Below are 15,458 nucleotides of genomic sequence, written 5' to 3'. Positions count from 1 at the left end.
GCAATAGAGTACCTTGAGCAAAGCACCGATGTCTCCCAAGAGAGGAAGTGCAATCTGTGGTTAAGAAGATAAAACCAAATATATGTATTTACATACGAACACAATACAATATAAACATACAGTATAATGTAGACATTTTTCCTCAAAATGCCATGAAGCTTCTGGTGTCTCACTTTAGAATCACTGGCTTAACATTATGTTTCGTATCAAGAAATGTGCACATGGCACTGATAGAATTCAGAACAAATTTTGAAAAAGGTTCACTATTCTTCTCTCTTGAGTGTGCAAACACACATATCACAGTTTTGACTGTGCATCCCTATTTTATATTTTCATGGCAACCTTTATGCCATCCCTGGTATATTATTGGTTTTAAATAATACATAAAGATAAATTATTTATTAAAAGGAAATCACTCCTCTGGAGAACATATTATCAGGCTGCTGAGAAATACGAAAAGTACCAGATAAGTTTGCCTTAAAGTTATTTCTCATGAAAGTTCAAAAGAACCTATGGTTGGCTTAAGTGATAGGCAAGACAAACACTGAAGGAACTTGGGCCACATTTTGGCCACATGTCTTAAGATGTTCTTTCAGAGAGACACTGTGTAAACCCAAGTAACATTTTTGCAAGATTCCCAGAAAAATGCACAAGTGATTCACTCAACAGTGGCGTTAAAGTAATGCCAAAATATGCCTCCACACACAGCTTATAAAGGCACATAAGGCCCAAACACTGTGGGAGGTAGAAAGGACTTGTGAGGCTTAGAACTGAAAAGCCAGATTTGGATTTATTATACAAGACTCTTAGTACAATGTCATGTACCATATGGCCTCTCAAATTATAACTGCCGAGTCTGAGGCTATTTAAAGGGGTTTCACTGTTGCTCAAAGCAAGGTTTAACCTAAAATAAAACTTTGCTCAAAGCAAGGTTTAACCTAAAATAAAACTTTAGGTTTGTGCCTAAACCCTTTTTCTAAGAGCCTACTCAAGCCAGTTTTCATAATTTAATCATAGCAACATTTTAAAGCTACAGAATCAATGGATCTATACCATATTGTAGGCAACTTACCTGCAAAATTTCATTTAGAAAAATGAAATTCATTTAGCCACTAGCATTAGAAAAAATAGAAATCGTGGCAATATATTTTATCTCAATTTTCAATGGGATTGAGACATTATATGCCAAGGCTCAGCCTGGGGCAAAATTGTACAGTTGAATTATACCGTTAGGAAATAAGTATTCATCACACACACAGAAATGCTGATCCAGCCTGAATTTTTTTTCCCTCGACAAAATAATGGGGATAAACAAAATCACCAAGCAGTCACCAAGCATTCTAATTAGTTTGGACAGCAAAACTTGCTTGGTAGGCTGTTTGGCTTCTGGGTGCATTTAAGATACATAAATCAGACAAGGTCTGTCTACATACCGGGTCACCTGGGGGGCCTGGCAGGCCTGGCTTTCCATCTTTCCCTGGAACTCCCTGAAAACAGAGGTATCCATGTTCAATCTTTGCATGTGGCACAGGTGCAGATTAAAATGGGGGAGGGTAGATAAAGAAAGTCCTTACATCATTCCCTGGAGTCCCTGGAGTTCCTGGCAACCCAGGGAGACCTCGAGGACCCTGGAAAAGGAGGGAAATAAAAACAGTTACTTATGAGGATGGTCTTTCAGTCATATCCCCCAAGTAAGCAAGCTGGCTTTGCTGTGCTAAAAAATGAGTTAAGTAGTTTACCTGAATACCTGGCTCTCCAGCTGGTCCTTGGGAGCCCTGAGTACAAATGAGATTTTATTATTAAAATTCCACCAAGAATGTCCACAAATTATCCAAGTGACATAAAAGACTAAGCATTGTAGTTTACTTAGAGGAACAACAGGGTTTGCCACCATACACACGTGGAAAACTGCAAAGTCGGCCAAGACTTTCAGGTCGTAGGTGAATACTTAATCAGATACCTGTTGCTGGAAACATCAACATGATTTTGCTCAGGGACTTGGGACATCTATCTCATTACCATAATTTGTTACTGCACATTCATGAGGACACAAAGAATGCATCCAAATTCCACTGTCAGAAACTGACCACCCACAGGGGTAACTGGCTCGAGGATTCTTTTCTTTTCTACTTTCAACTTTGAGTCATTTATCTCTTGGAAGAAATCACCAGAATCAGTGTTCAGTGACAGGAGTAGGAGGTAAAACAGTAATCAATGATTTTTTTCTACTTTTAGAAAATTAGATTTTGGGATAAATAAAATGAGGCTGGGAGATTATCAGGGAACTTAATGATGGTAGTTGTACTGCTCTTAGGTAACCATGAACTTCTGTATGAGGAATTTTCAACCTAAGTAAGTCAAGAGCTGGTTTCTTAGCAGTTGACTTCAGTAACTGCTCACTGATTTTTCCTATTTAAATAAATAAATATTCATATCACTGCTCTTGCCAAAGCTACTTTTTCCTCCCTTCCTATTTATCCTGTGTCCCTGAGTGATTTTTTCCTCAACCACCATCACTTCCCTAATAATTTTCTTTTCTTTTTTTTTTTTTTTTTTTTTGAGATGGAGTCTCACTTTGTCACCCAGGCTGAAGTGCAGTGGTGCAATCTCAGCTCACTGCAACCTCTGCCTCCCGGGTTCAAGCGATTCTCCTGCCTCAGTCTCTTGAGTAGCTGGGATTATAGGCGCCCACCACCACGTTCGGCTAATTTTTGTCTGTTTAGCAGAGATGGGGTTTCACTGTGTTGGCCAGACTGGTCTCAAACTCCTGACCTCAAGTGATCCACCTGCCTTGGCCTCCCAAAGTGCTGGGATTACAGGCATGAGCCCCCAGGCCCAGCCTCTAATAATTTTCTGATACAAGTTTTTACTTGGTTTAATTTCCATCTCCAATGGTCTTTCACATTCTTGCCCTGGCAAATCAGACAACCCTCATTCACAACATAACCCTTCACTACTTATGCTTTCTTTTAACTTTTCATGATAATTTCAATATAAGGATGTGATATTGTGATAAAATAATATTTGGTCTCTGCCCCCAGTTCCTGGCACAGAGCTCCTAAAACCCTCGTACATTCCTTAACAATAGGTTGCTAACATAAAGTTCTGTTCTAATACTTGTTTTTTGGCCCCGGTTCCTGACACAGAGCTCCTAATCCCTTGGGTTTCTTGGGTGATAGAAGAGTCTTTTGTTCCAATGAGGTGACTCTCGGTGGGCTCCTGGATAGGAGCTGATCACCAGAAAGACCAAGCCACAGTTAGCAGCTTGGCCTTTCAGCCCACCCCGCATTCTCTGAAGAGGGGAGAGGGGCTGGAGATATAGTTAATTATCAATCTTGCTGACATGATGAAGCCTCCATAAAATCCCAAAATATGGGGTTTAGAGAGCTTCCAGGCTGGCGAAAACACCCATGTGCCAGGAGAGTGACACACCCCAACTCCGTGGGGACCGAAGCTCCTACACTCAGGGACCCTTCCAGACCTCTCCCTTTGTATCTCTTCTTCTGACTGTTCAACTGTATCATTTATCATATCCTTTACTGATATCATAAACCAGTAAATGTAAGAAAGCATTACTTGATTCTGTGGACCACTCTAGCAAACTATAGAACCTGAGGTGGGGGTCATGGAAGCTCCCAATTTATAGCTGGTTGGACAGAAGTCATGAAGGCCCAGATATGCAGTTGGCCTCTGAAGTAGGGGTCGGTTTTGTGGGACTCAGCCCTTAACCTGTGGGATCTGACTCTTAACTCCAGGTAGATAGTGTCAGACATGAATTGACTAATAGAACATCCAGTTGATGTCCATTGGAGAATTGATGAGTAGGGAAAAAAAAACCCCACACATCTGGTATCAGAATTGTATTTATGTTGAATGTTAAGAGCATAATAGGAAAAAGTTAGTTTGTTTTTCTATTAAACCACACAGACCAATTTTCTAAATTAATGTCATTAGAATGACCATTTATTTCCACTTTTCTTGTTCAAAAACCTTTTATGTCTTTTCATAGTAAATGAAAATTTTACATTTACTATTATTTGATCTACAAGTGTGGCTATAGTGGTCATTATTAATAGGGGCTATTCTAGGCTCTGTCCTTATAGTTTAAATACTTTAAAAACTTCCCATTATTTGTTTTTACCATTGAAAACACTGTCTCTTCACTCTGAAGACGTTACTCAGAACTTTTTGGTGTCATTTCACTTATGCATACTCCATCCAGTTTAAATATTAATTTCTTGTTTTAACTTAATTAAAAACAAGCTGTAATATATAATGACCTAATATTAGGCACTCTTACTATCTTACAAAACATGTATTTATGCTTTTAATATATAGAATAGAGGTATAAGGGTTAAATGACTACTTCTAATCCAAACTTAGTGTATGTGTGACCAGCATCTGTAAGTTAATAAACAAACAGTGGGTATTGTCTCTGTGCTTAAGTGATACAACCTCAATGCCCATCAGTCCTCTCTGGATAGTGTTTATTTGTATTTCTTCCTCTGACCTTTCTATTCTTTTCTCCTTGTTAAAATTTGACACTCGATTTTGTTTCACAATATTGGAATCAACAAGGACTCGAATGAATTTCACTTACTGTTCTGCCAGGAATTCCTACCCCTGGTGGGCCTATGTCTCCTGGGGAACCGTGAACACCTGGAAGTCCTCTTTCACCCTGTGAAATGAAAGCCTTCTGTTACTGCAAGGCTCAAGAGACATACATTTTTCTGCTATATTTTGTTAATTATTAATTCCTTAAAAATTAACCATAATATTTGTATACCTTTGGCCCACGTGGGCCAGGTGCTCCAGGATTTCCATCTAATCCCTAAAAGAAAAAAAAATATGAATACATATCTTCTTCTAGAAAGGTTATAAACACATTAGAAGTTATAACTAAAATATGTTTCATCACTCTTCATCTTGCTTGAATAAATCTTTTTCTATAAAAGAATAAGGAACAGGGAGTAGAAATTTCAATATGTTATAGATTTTGTATAGTTGCTTTAAAATATAAAAGATTTTTATTTATAAAATGAGGCACCTGATATTGAGAAATATTATTATTATTTAATACATAAAAAGTTCAAAGGAGATGAAAAACAAAGGCATACAAAACATATTTTAAAAAACATTGGTTATTTAGATTTTCCAGCAGTCCAGTTTTCAATGTCCTGGGAATAGTCTGGGTCACAAAGACATTTTCTGCAAATGACAAACCATGGTGATACCTGCAAAACCTCTGGAAGGGAAATTTCAGGTAGTTTTTCTGTTTTACAATACTGCCCTAGGAAGGTTTATGGTTTAAAACCAGTGTACCTGACTGGGATTCATAGATCTCTACAGAATTCATGCCTAGGATTCAGGGGACCTAGGAATCTTCCAAAATAATACGCAAAATGTTGTATGCATGTATATTTTCTTCAGAAGAAGCCCTTTGCTTATCAAACTTTTAAGAGGTTTTATCTCTGATTTAAAGAGTAAGATGCCTGTAATCCCAGCACTTTGGGAGGCCGAGATGGGCAGATCACTTGAGCTCAGGAGTTCAAGACCAGCATGGACAACATGGTGAAACTCCATCTATATAAAAAATATAAAAATTAGTCAGGTGTGGTGGTGTGTGCCTGTTGTCACCACTACTCAGGAGGCTGGGGTGGGAGGATCACTTGAATCCTGGAGGTGGAGGCTGCAGTGATCCATAATTGTACCACTGCACTCTAGCCTGGGTGACAGGTTAAGACCCTGTCTCAAAAAAATAAATAAATAAATAAATAAATAAATAAATAAAGAATAAGATGAATAGATGAATATTTCTTTTTTCCCCTGACTTTTATTTTAGGTTCAGGGGTATATGTACAGGTTTATTGCATGAGTAAATTGCATGTTGCTCAGGTTTATTGTATGAATGATCCCACTACCCAAGGAAGTGAGCATAGTGCCTGACAGTTTTTCAACCTTGTCTCCCTTCAACTCTCCCCCATCAGTAGTCCCCCATGTCTTTTGCTCCCATCTTTACTATGTTGGTGTGCAACCAATGTTTAGCTCCCACTTATAAGTGAGGACATGTAGTATTTCGTTTTCTGTTCCTGCATTAATTTGCTTAGGATAATGGCCTCTAGCTATATCCATGTTGCTGCAAAAGACATGATTTTGTCCTTTTTATGGCTGCATAGTATTCCATGGTTATATGTATTACATTTTCTTTATCTAGTCTATTGTAGATGGGCATGTAGGTTGAATCCATGTCATTGCTACTATGAATAGAGTTGCAATGAACATACGAATACGTGCATCTTTTTGGTAGAACTATTTATTTTCTTTTGGGAAAAGAAACCCAGTAGTGGGATTGCTAGGTCAAATGGTAGTTCTGTTTTAAGTTCTTTTTTCCTTTCTTTGCAGACCTAAACTTATTCCCATACTTGTGATCTGAAACTGGGAACCCACAAGTAGTAATTAATGAACTTGCAAGAAAAATATTAACAAAAGGGCTAATACTTACTGGTTCCCCTGGCAGGCTTTTCCCTGGAGGACCAGCCTCACCTTTCGGACCTGGAAGCCCGGGAGGGCCTATGATCCCACCCGGATCTCCCTGTGGAAAACAAGGTAAGATTCTTACTTTGATGCTCAGGTTCATGGTGGGAAGTGAGGAGGTAGTGGTTTCCACTGTTTTAAGTTGTCATCATAGCCAGTCAAACTTCATTCAATCACTCACTCACTCACTCACCAACTCACTCAATAATATTTATTGAGTACCTAATTCATGCCTGTTCAGTACATTTAGATTTTGCAGTTAGTTATGTTAGCAGTATCATGAAACATATGCATGTGTATATATATATATACATGTGCATATATATATATATATATGCACAAAAGGGCATATCTATTAATAAATTTCTATAGATGATCTTTATGTTTTCTTTAAGTTATTCTCCAATAATGATTCAATGTTAATACACTGTTTCCATGTAGATATCAAGAAACACATCCTGCAAGATTAAGAGACTTCTTAGGTTTATACCAGAATTGGTAACTGAGCTTGACTTTCAGACTACTGATATCTTCATCTGTCAGTTCATTTTGTCACATGGCATTCCTGTGCCAGAACCAGGGCTGCCAAATACACAACTCTAGGGGGTGCCATTTACATTGTAGTTAATGTGCACAATCTGCACAATCCCAGAAGCCCTGGGCTGTCCTTTCATCTCCCTTATGATCCTCTGTCTTTTCCTCCTATCTACTTAACATATAAAATGAGGAAAATGTAAACTATACCTTTTCTCCTTTAATGCCTTGTTTTCCTGGGATACCATGTTCTCCTGGCAATCCCTAGAAAACTCAGAGTTAATAGGAAAGAGTAATGAGAACATCTCTTATAATAACATTTCCCTATATCTGTGAACCTCTGTCAAGAGAACAGAATTTTAACATATAACCTATTAACACAAGGAGTTGGATTGATTTTGGCCTTTAAGACCTGGAAAAATATTAATGATTCTACGTGGTTTGTTGTTTCAAGTGAAGCCACCTGGATGCCATAGGAAAGAAACTAAAGTCGAATTGAACCAAATGTCTCACCCATATTATTGCCATCGAGGAAGGATGGTGGTTGGCAGCATCACATAATGATTCCAAAGGACTCTAGGGCAACTAGAAAAATATATTTTTACTATGTTTTAGAAACAGTGGCTCTTTCCCTTTTGATTTTGTTCTTTTTATAGCTCTGGCCACTATCACTTAATCTCAGTTTTTGAGCATTGTGGCTCCACTTGTGCCATCAGGATTATCTCTCTTTTCATAAGATCTGTCCACTAGGTTTATCTATAGTGGCCCATTACTTGGCATAGGGGAGTGATAAAAAGCTTTGCTCTATAAACTGGGTGTTCAAAGTACCAAGCAGAATATGTGCACTGACCAATAGACAGGAGAGGCTCAAGCAGTGAGCATGGAGAATAGAACGTGAGGTTAAGGGGCTGTTCCCAGGGCATGAAAAAAGGAGAGATCCTAAGAGTTGCCTGGAGGGAACTCTAATCATGGTCAGATAGTGATCAGTCTCCAAGGAGTTATGGCCAAGGATTTTTCTTATTTTGCTCAAGTGTGAACTGATGGAGAGCTCGCAGCTCCCAAGTTGTCAGAAGGCTAGAAGGTTGTCCAAGGAATAAAAAGCTGATCCGGATAATGAATAGAAAGGTGTACTGAGTATTTTAAGTCCACTAAAGCTAGGTTATAATGCAATCTGTCGATCTTCCTCCAGACTTAGTTTTAGCTAAAAGACTTGCTTTTTTCGGAAGGCTTTTGCTAGCAAATGATAGAAGCTTTGGAAATGTCTTCCTTAGATGGAGACTTGAACTAAAAACTGTGAATATTGAAAATGTTTGCTTTCTCTTTTGGTGTTCTTTATTTCTTTTGACATTTCCAATCTCCTCTACTGCTGGTACAGCGCTGACAAGCATGTCCAAAATGACAATTTAATTAACTTGAGCTCCAAAAACCAATTTATTAGGCTAATGATACTCAAAAGGACCTCACATGATTATATGAAGGGTCTAGTCTTCCCAATAGCTCCTGACATTAGGTATGATCAGTTTTAGTGGCATAGATGACCGATGTCTTTGGGAAATGAGGGATAACTCAGTTACTTGAATAGATGTTGATGTTTTTAAAAAACATGTCCTAGTCTCAATTTCAATTTCAGAAATATCAAAGACATTATACATACAACATCTCCTGGTGGTCCTCTGGGTCCTGTGGAGCCTGCAGATCCTTGCTGACCCTAAAATAAAAGGTGGTATATGCTTTAGCTTTGCTAAAAAAGAAAAAAAAAAAAAAGATTGTACCTGAGTATTTGTAAAGAATAGTGTGATCTTCATGTATAGGAAGACCAACTTTCCACCATCCCACTTTCCCACTTTATCTGTATAATACTGAAATGTGCTTTGTGACTACCAAGATAGTTTCCAGATACTTTTAATTTATGTGTTTTCACCAGCAGGTGATAACTGGGTAACTTGCCCTGCCCATTGTCTGGGAGTACACCACATTAATTTCTCCTGCAGCTTCCAAAAGCTGCTCTCTTGGGACACTCCTGTGGAATCCCACTTGGGAAACTCAAGCAACTCAAGGTTGCATAATTTTGGTTTAGAAACTGAATCTTGAATTCTGTTCCTTTTAAGAATATAGCTCAAGGTCATAGATTTAGCTCACATTGTTTACTCTTAAAGCTTTTAGGGATGCTATTGTGAATGTGCTCTGAAAAAGAGTATAGAAATCCTATTGTGAACCAAAAGACAGTTACTATATGTGTAATAAATGCAGCCAGTGGGGAAAATCACCATGGAAACAGGATAAAGTCTCGGAGAGCATTTGTGAAGAAAATGAGTGGCACACCAAAGCACCCTGTTTTACACAGAATGGCTATAATTCCCAAATTATTTCCCAAGAAATCTTAGTTATTTCTTATATACCTTTAGTCCTGGGCTTCCTATTAAACCAGGGGGTCCAGGATCTCCAGGTTCACCCTAAACACGTGGGGGAAAGGAAAGGTCAATGTTGCTTTAATTTTCATAATCTCATTAAGGTTGGAGATGAAATTGAAGAATGCCAGGAAATTACCTTTACTCCCTGTGATCCTATTATCCCAGGTTCTCCCTGTAAATAAAATAATTACTGTAAGGGTAATACTTAAATTGAGATGGAAATGGACATCTCTGATACTTTAATTGAATTTCTACTAATTAACATACAATAAAAAGGGAAATTATGGAAGACACAATAAAATCAAGGAGAGTTCATTCTAAAACATGATTCAAAATACTTACTACTAATAAATAATACTTTCTTGATTTCTTCGTTATAATAATTTTTCCCCCAATGCCATTTTTGACACTGTAATTATCATGTCCCATTAGCAATCACTGCATTCTCTACTAAGCTGACATAGTTATAATTTGCCACCAACTAATCTCATGTCCCAGAGAATTAAAACTTCAGAGAAAGAATGAGGGAGAGTAGAATTTAAGGTAGTATGTGTTGGTGATTCTACTTTTAGTTATATGTGCTTAATGATTAGTTATATGTGCTTAATGAAAAAAAAATCACAACAAAATTAAGGTTATATAAAAAAGGATGATACTGGCTATAATAAGTTTGCTTTTTAAATTTTCTGTGACTTATTAATATATTTGATAAATCCACATTGTGCCATTAACAGAATTTTTGGAAAAAAATGTATCTTTCATTTTAATTTTATATTTTTGATATCCTACATGGATGTCTTGTATAACATTCATGTCCAATCACTATTAGTAATTGGTTAAACAATGTATTAGAAAACTCAAACCAATGTTGAAGTCTCCTTGCATGACAACAGTTAACAAGGCTTAAAATTTCTTATTTATCAAAACAAAAGAGTTAAAAATCACAGAGGAAAAAGTAAAATGCTCATGGACCTTATTTAATCAAATCTATTAGACTCCAAAGTAAACATACCAGAAAATCAGAGAGAAACAAATCAATGAAGTAGAAAACCCAAGGTAGTGATAAAATATCTACTTACTCTATCTCCTTTTTCTCCTTTTGTAAAAGGCTCTCCCTAAGGAGAAGGGGTAGAAAATAGAATTAAACACTCTTAGAAATAAACTCTCCAAACTGGGGTGTGGATAAACCCTATAGGCCAAACTCAGATTCCCATTGCAAACAGACCTCTAAAAGTACCCAGAGTGTCACACAGTCTGCCTTTGCAACTTAAAGGAAATATACGATAATTAATTTTAAAACTCCTTTATATTCCCAAATGAACAATGAGTTAATCATTCTAATATCATTTATAAAATCCCATGTGGCTGACAAATTGGAATGCTGCCCAAGGCCAAAGCTTCCTATTGCCTAGTTCACATAGAAAATGATCACACACACACATCCAATTGGATGTGAAATGGGAGTGACAGCAAGAAATTGATAAAAACGTTGAAGGGAAAGACATTCACTTGAATTCTTCCAGTTGGTTAGTTGTGTGCTTAAATATACAAACTCATTATTTTAAAAATAGTTTCCTAGTTTTTATTTTTACTTTAATGAAAATGACTTGAAGAGGTTAACCATATCTGTAAGTTCTGTGTCCATGGATTCAAGCAATTGTGGTTAAAAAATATTTGAAAAAGAAAAACAATAAAAAATAATACAGCAATAAAAATTATACAAATTTTAAAAATAATACAGTATAACAACTATTTACATAGCACTTACATTGTATTATGTACTATAAGTAATCTGGAAATGATTTGAAGTATACAGGAGAATGCATAGGTGATATGCAAATAAAAATAGGCTATTTTATATTAGGGACTTGAGCATCCTCAGATTTTGGTATCCTCTGAGAGTCCTGAAACCCATCCCCCACAGATACCAAGGGACAACTATATACCCATATCTACCCAACATGATGAACTATCTTAATAGTGGTTAATTTCTATATATTAGATCAAGGCTTTATTTATATTCTTATTTCCCTGCTTGTTTTTGCTTATATGACACTGCTTATGACATTGCTTATTTACAGCCACTGTAAAGTTTAGTGGCCACATTGACTAAAGTAACTGGTTATAAAAGAAAAAAAAAGAGAAAAACCCGGGAGCCTAGTTGTCTAGATACTTGATACTTAGTCCTGGCTCCAATGGCTACTATTTGAGACAAGTCACTTAGTCTTTTAGAGCCCCGCTTTCTTTATCTATAAAATCATGGGGTTCAACTAGGTGATCTCAAGTATATTTTAGCTCTGATGTGTTACACATCAAACCATATTCTGAATGCCCTATGGTGGGGGAAAATTTGCCATTTTAGTTACCATTCGGGATCAGTGGTTCAGAATTTACCTTTGAATGAATACTACTCTTCTGTTTGGGCCTTCTGATTATTATGTAAAGTCAAGTCTACATCCTGTTCTGGAAGAGAAAGGTTGAGACCATAAAAAGCTAAACTGCTCTCCGTAATAATGTAAAATTTGTGTTGTTTTAATGTAGGGGTAGAGGAAGGTGGCAAGTAAAGATGTATGGGGTGGTAGGATAATTAAGGGATGCATAGGGACCTGGTATGGAGAAGAGTTAGGAGGAAAAGAAGCTCTAGTTAAGGAAAACAGGGCTAAAGCCAGTCCCCATGAGATACATGGACTGCCCTTGAATGTTAGTGGTAGGAAAGAAAGCCAGAGGAAATCCCTGCAGGAGGAAAAGGCCTATGACTCCTAGGAACTATGAACTCCTTCAACCCTTGCTGCTTAAAGTGTGGTCCATGGACCAATAACACCAGCATTACTGAGAGCTTATGAGAAACACAGACTCTCTGGTCCTGCTTCCAAACCTACTGACTTAGAATCAGTGGGATTCAAGTGCATGTTCACATTTGAGAAGCACTGCTCTAACTCACTGAAAGTTTCTCCTTTCTGCTCTAAAAAATCCTCGATTTTCCAGTAAAATTTTTATAAATCTTACTGCCGGGTCCTCCATGCATCATGTGGAAATTAAGAGAAGGTTGGTGTCAGTGTTCAGGTTTGGAGGGAAGACAGTGGAGACCTAGAGAAGCAGTTAAGAGATGGTAAGAGGAACCTCCAAGTGTGGAGCACCTAGACAGTTGGCAGGTACCAGGGGCATACACCAGGCTGGATTTCTGAGACATGAGATTTTCCAGACATTATTGCAAATACTCAGTTGGAGAACCTCATTAAAGACTGCCAAATCCTGTAGTTGTGTAAGAAGGCTTGAACTGAATACTAAAGGCAAGCACGACTCCCGAAGGTAGAAGAACTGGGGTATATAGGCCACAGACTGATTCTAAAGCTGCAAAAATTACTGTCATTGTTCATTTTTTAAAGCTGAAGCATAGGGAAAATTTGGCTTTGTAACACTGAATACTTTAAATAATGTTTCTGTTTGTCATGCAGGCCATTTAGTGACCTCTTCATGTTTTATCCCCTGATAAACCAATATCCTTTATTCACTCTCGTAAAGAAAGGGGTAGAGTGGTTTAATAAGATGTATTACTTTTCTTTAAACAAAGATGAAACATTTGTTAAGCCTGATTCTCACTGATTCTTGAAAACTGCTTTTTTAAAAGAAGCATTAAAACAAGTCATTTTTTGTACCTATGATTTCTCTAATCACTTTAGGTGGTCCTATTTGAATATAAATGATACTGTAGGGTTTTTCTCTTCTTCCCCACAAAAAGAACTACATTTTGAAAGAAACTGGCCACAGTAATACTGAAAAGTGGTTGGGAAGCCACTTTGATCATACAAAAATCAAGAAAGAAAAATAACTTCAGAAGGTACACTGAGAACAGTAGTTTGAGCAGAAAGATGTGTTTCCAATTTCTTTTGGATAAATTTGTACTAGTCTTTTGATACATTGATTTTATTATTTTAGCTGCAGTGTTTAGTTATACCAGAAGAGCTTTGTGATTTTAAACTTTAGGTTCTAGAATCAACTCACCTAGGTGTGATTCACAGCTCCAATGCTTAGTACTGTGTGACTTTGGGCAAAGTTTTTTAACCTCTTTATGCCTTACCTTCATCATTTCAAGTATGCAGGTGATAATAGATGACCTTATGGAAACTTTTTATGGATTAAGTGAGTAAATACATGTAAAAGACTTAGTGCATAGCATAGCTAGTACTTGCTTGAAGATCTGATCTGTTGTTTCCCATGACAGGATCAATCAAGGCACGTGGAATTGGGGCTGATTTGGAAACATATTTTTAATCCAGTTTTTTAGATATTCTTCCTCTGTCCTCAAAGCTAAAATACTTACAGGTTCTCCTTTTTGTCCTTTAGGGCCAACAGACCCTGGAAATCCTGGTAGTCCAGTTGCACCCTTTCAAGACAAAGCAGAAGAGAGATTTTGCAGATGGTTAGAGAAGCATTATTGTGACTGTCAGATACAGAATGATTGCTTGCTCTCCTGCTAACTATACAATTTATCTATTAGCATCCAACAGACAATGCAAAGTTCTGAATCTACTTAGGCTATTTTTATGATAATGTGTTTGTCATAAAAATGGCTTTATGTCTTTTAGAAATCCATATATTTCTAAAATATATGGCTTTATGTCTTTTAGAAATCCATATATTTCATTATGATACTTAAATGTAATGTGAAACGAAGTTAATTATTTTTCCAGGAAAGAATATCTTAGAGGAGAAAAATTATAATTTTGTTCTGGTGTGCCAAAACCAATTTTTTTGTGTGTGATCTCAAAGACATCAGACTGTTTAACGGGGACAATAATCCAGACTCATTTTATTTCAGGCACTTTTTTCTTTGTTTAGGTGGGCTGAGTCAGTAGTCATATGAAGCAAAATGAGTCTCTCAGCTGTTTCCAGGGTTTATAACGCTGCTTAGATGATTGGCTGTGGGCAAATAAGGCATTCTTGTAGATGTGGTGACAGCAGTAGCTTAGAAATGTCTAAGAGGTTCTGGTCAAAAACCTTGAAGAGAGATCTGTATGTGACATATAAAGAGTGTTTTTGGAAAATATAATTTGAGAAGTAATACTTAAAGAAAGGAGTTATATCACTAATGAGACTTCAGAGGAGTCTCAGCATTGTGCATCCTTTTAGTGTTTACCAAGATCTCTGAATACCTGCACAATTCTTAAATTAATCATAGTCCCTAGAAGATATGTAATGCTGATTTTTTTCCCTAACCTCAAGAGCATTTTTGCAAAATGATGTTCACCATTACATTTCTGAGCATATACCGTTTTTGCCTACCTGGCCTATTTTTTTACTTCAAAAGAATAAATACGGAAAACATAATAAAGTAGAATACACCAAGCCTTCATGTACTAGGTACCCGAAATGAAAGAAATTAAAAAATTTACAAAGAAGAAATCCCCTATATTTCCTATTTCCACCCAGAGGGAGCCACTCTCAAGAATTTAGTATTTATATTTTCAGTTTATATTATTGTACTTTCACTGCATATATGGAATCATAAACAATATATTATTGAATATTTGAAACAAATTCCATAAATAGCTTTATCTCATATATAACATACTATGACTTGTTTTTTCCAGTCAGCATTGTTTTTAATATCTATCTCTATTGATACATATGATCTCATTCATTCATTATAACAGATGAGTAGCATTCTAACATGTTAATAAACCAGGGTTTATCTCAGCCCCACCGATGGGCACTTTGGTTGTAATCAGCTTTTCTCTATTATAAACAAGGCTGCAGTGAACATCTCTAATCCTGACCCCTGGTGATGTGCCTAACTGTTCATTTTGAAGCCTCAAACAGCTACCAAAAAGTGCTTCGAGTATAAATTTACTACAGCCCTAAAATCTTCGGCTTATTTTTATATGTATATCCTAATCCATGTCTTGTGATTTTCTGTAATGGATAGACAAGATCATGTTTGTATTAATTAGTCTTCTAGATTTTGGAATATGTTTTGTT

General features: G+C 36.8%; 1 protein-coding gene across 1 annotated transcript in view; it reads right to left on the bottom strand.

Annotated features, from left to right (window-relative positions):
• COL19A1 (collagen type XIX alpha 1 chain) overlaps positions 1-15,458 on the bottom strand; it is a 339,117-nt gene that overhangs the window by 58,941 nt on the left and 264,718 nt on the right. Inside the window, exons 18-30 of the mRNA XM_054557680.2 lie at positions 13,801-13,863; positions 10,559-10,594; positions 9,616-9,651; positions 9,468-9,521; positions 8,723-8,776; positions 7,279-7,332; positions 6,503-6,592; positions 4,787-4,831; positions 4,601-4,678; positions 1,740-1,775; positions 1,575-1,628; positions 1,434-1,487; positions 13-54 (exon numbers count right to left, since the gene is read on the bottom strand). Coding sequence (XP_054413655.2) covers positions 13-54; positions 1,434-1,487; positions 1,575-1,628; positions 1,740-1,775; positions 4,601-4,678; positions 4,787-4,831; positions 6,503-6,592; positions 7,279-7,332; positions 8,723-8,776; positions 9,468-9,521; positions 9,616-9,651; positions 10,559-10,594; positions 13,801-13,863 — 696 coding nt within the window. The remainder of the gene's footprint in view (positions 1-12; positions 55-1,433; positions 1,488-1,574; positions 1,629-1,739; positions 1,776-4,600; positions 4,679-4,786; positions 4,832-6,502; positions 6,593-7,278; positions 7,333-8,722; positions 8,777-9,467; positions 9,522-9,615; positions 9,652-10,558; positions 10,595-13,800; positions 13,864-15,458) is intronic.

Source organism: Pongo abelii, chromosome 5, assembly GCF_028885655.2.
Source record: "Pongo abelii isolate AG06213 chromosome 5, NHGRI_mPonAbe1-v2.0_pri, whole genome shotgun sequence".
Lineage (NCBI taxonomy): Eukaryota > Metazoa > Chordata > Mammalia > Primates > Hominidae > Pongo > Pongo abelii.
This window is presented reverse-complemented; position numbering and strand designations above follow the sequence as displayed.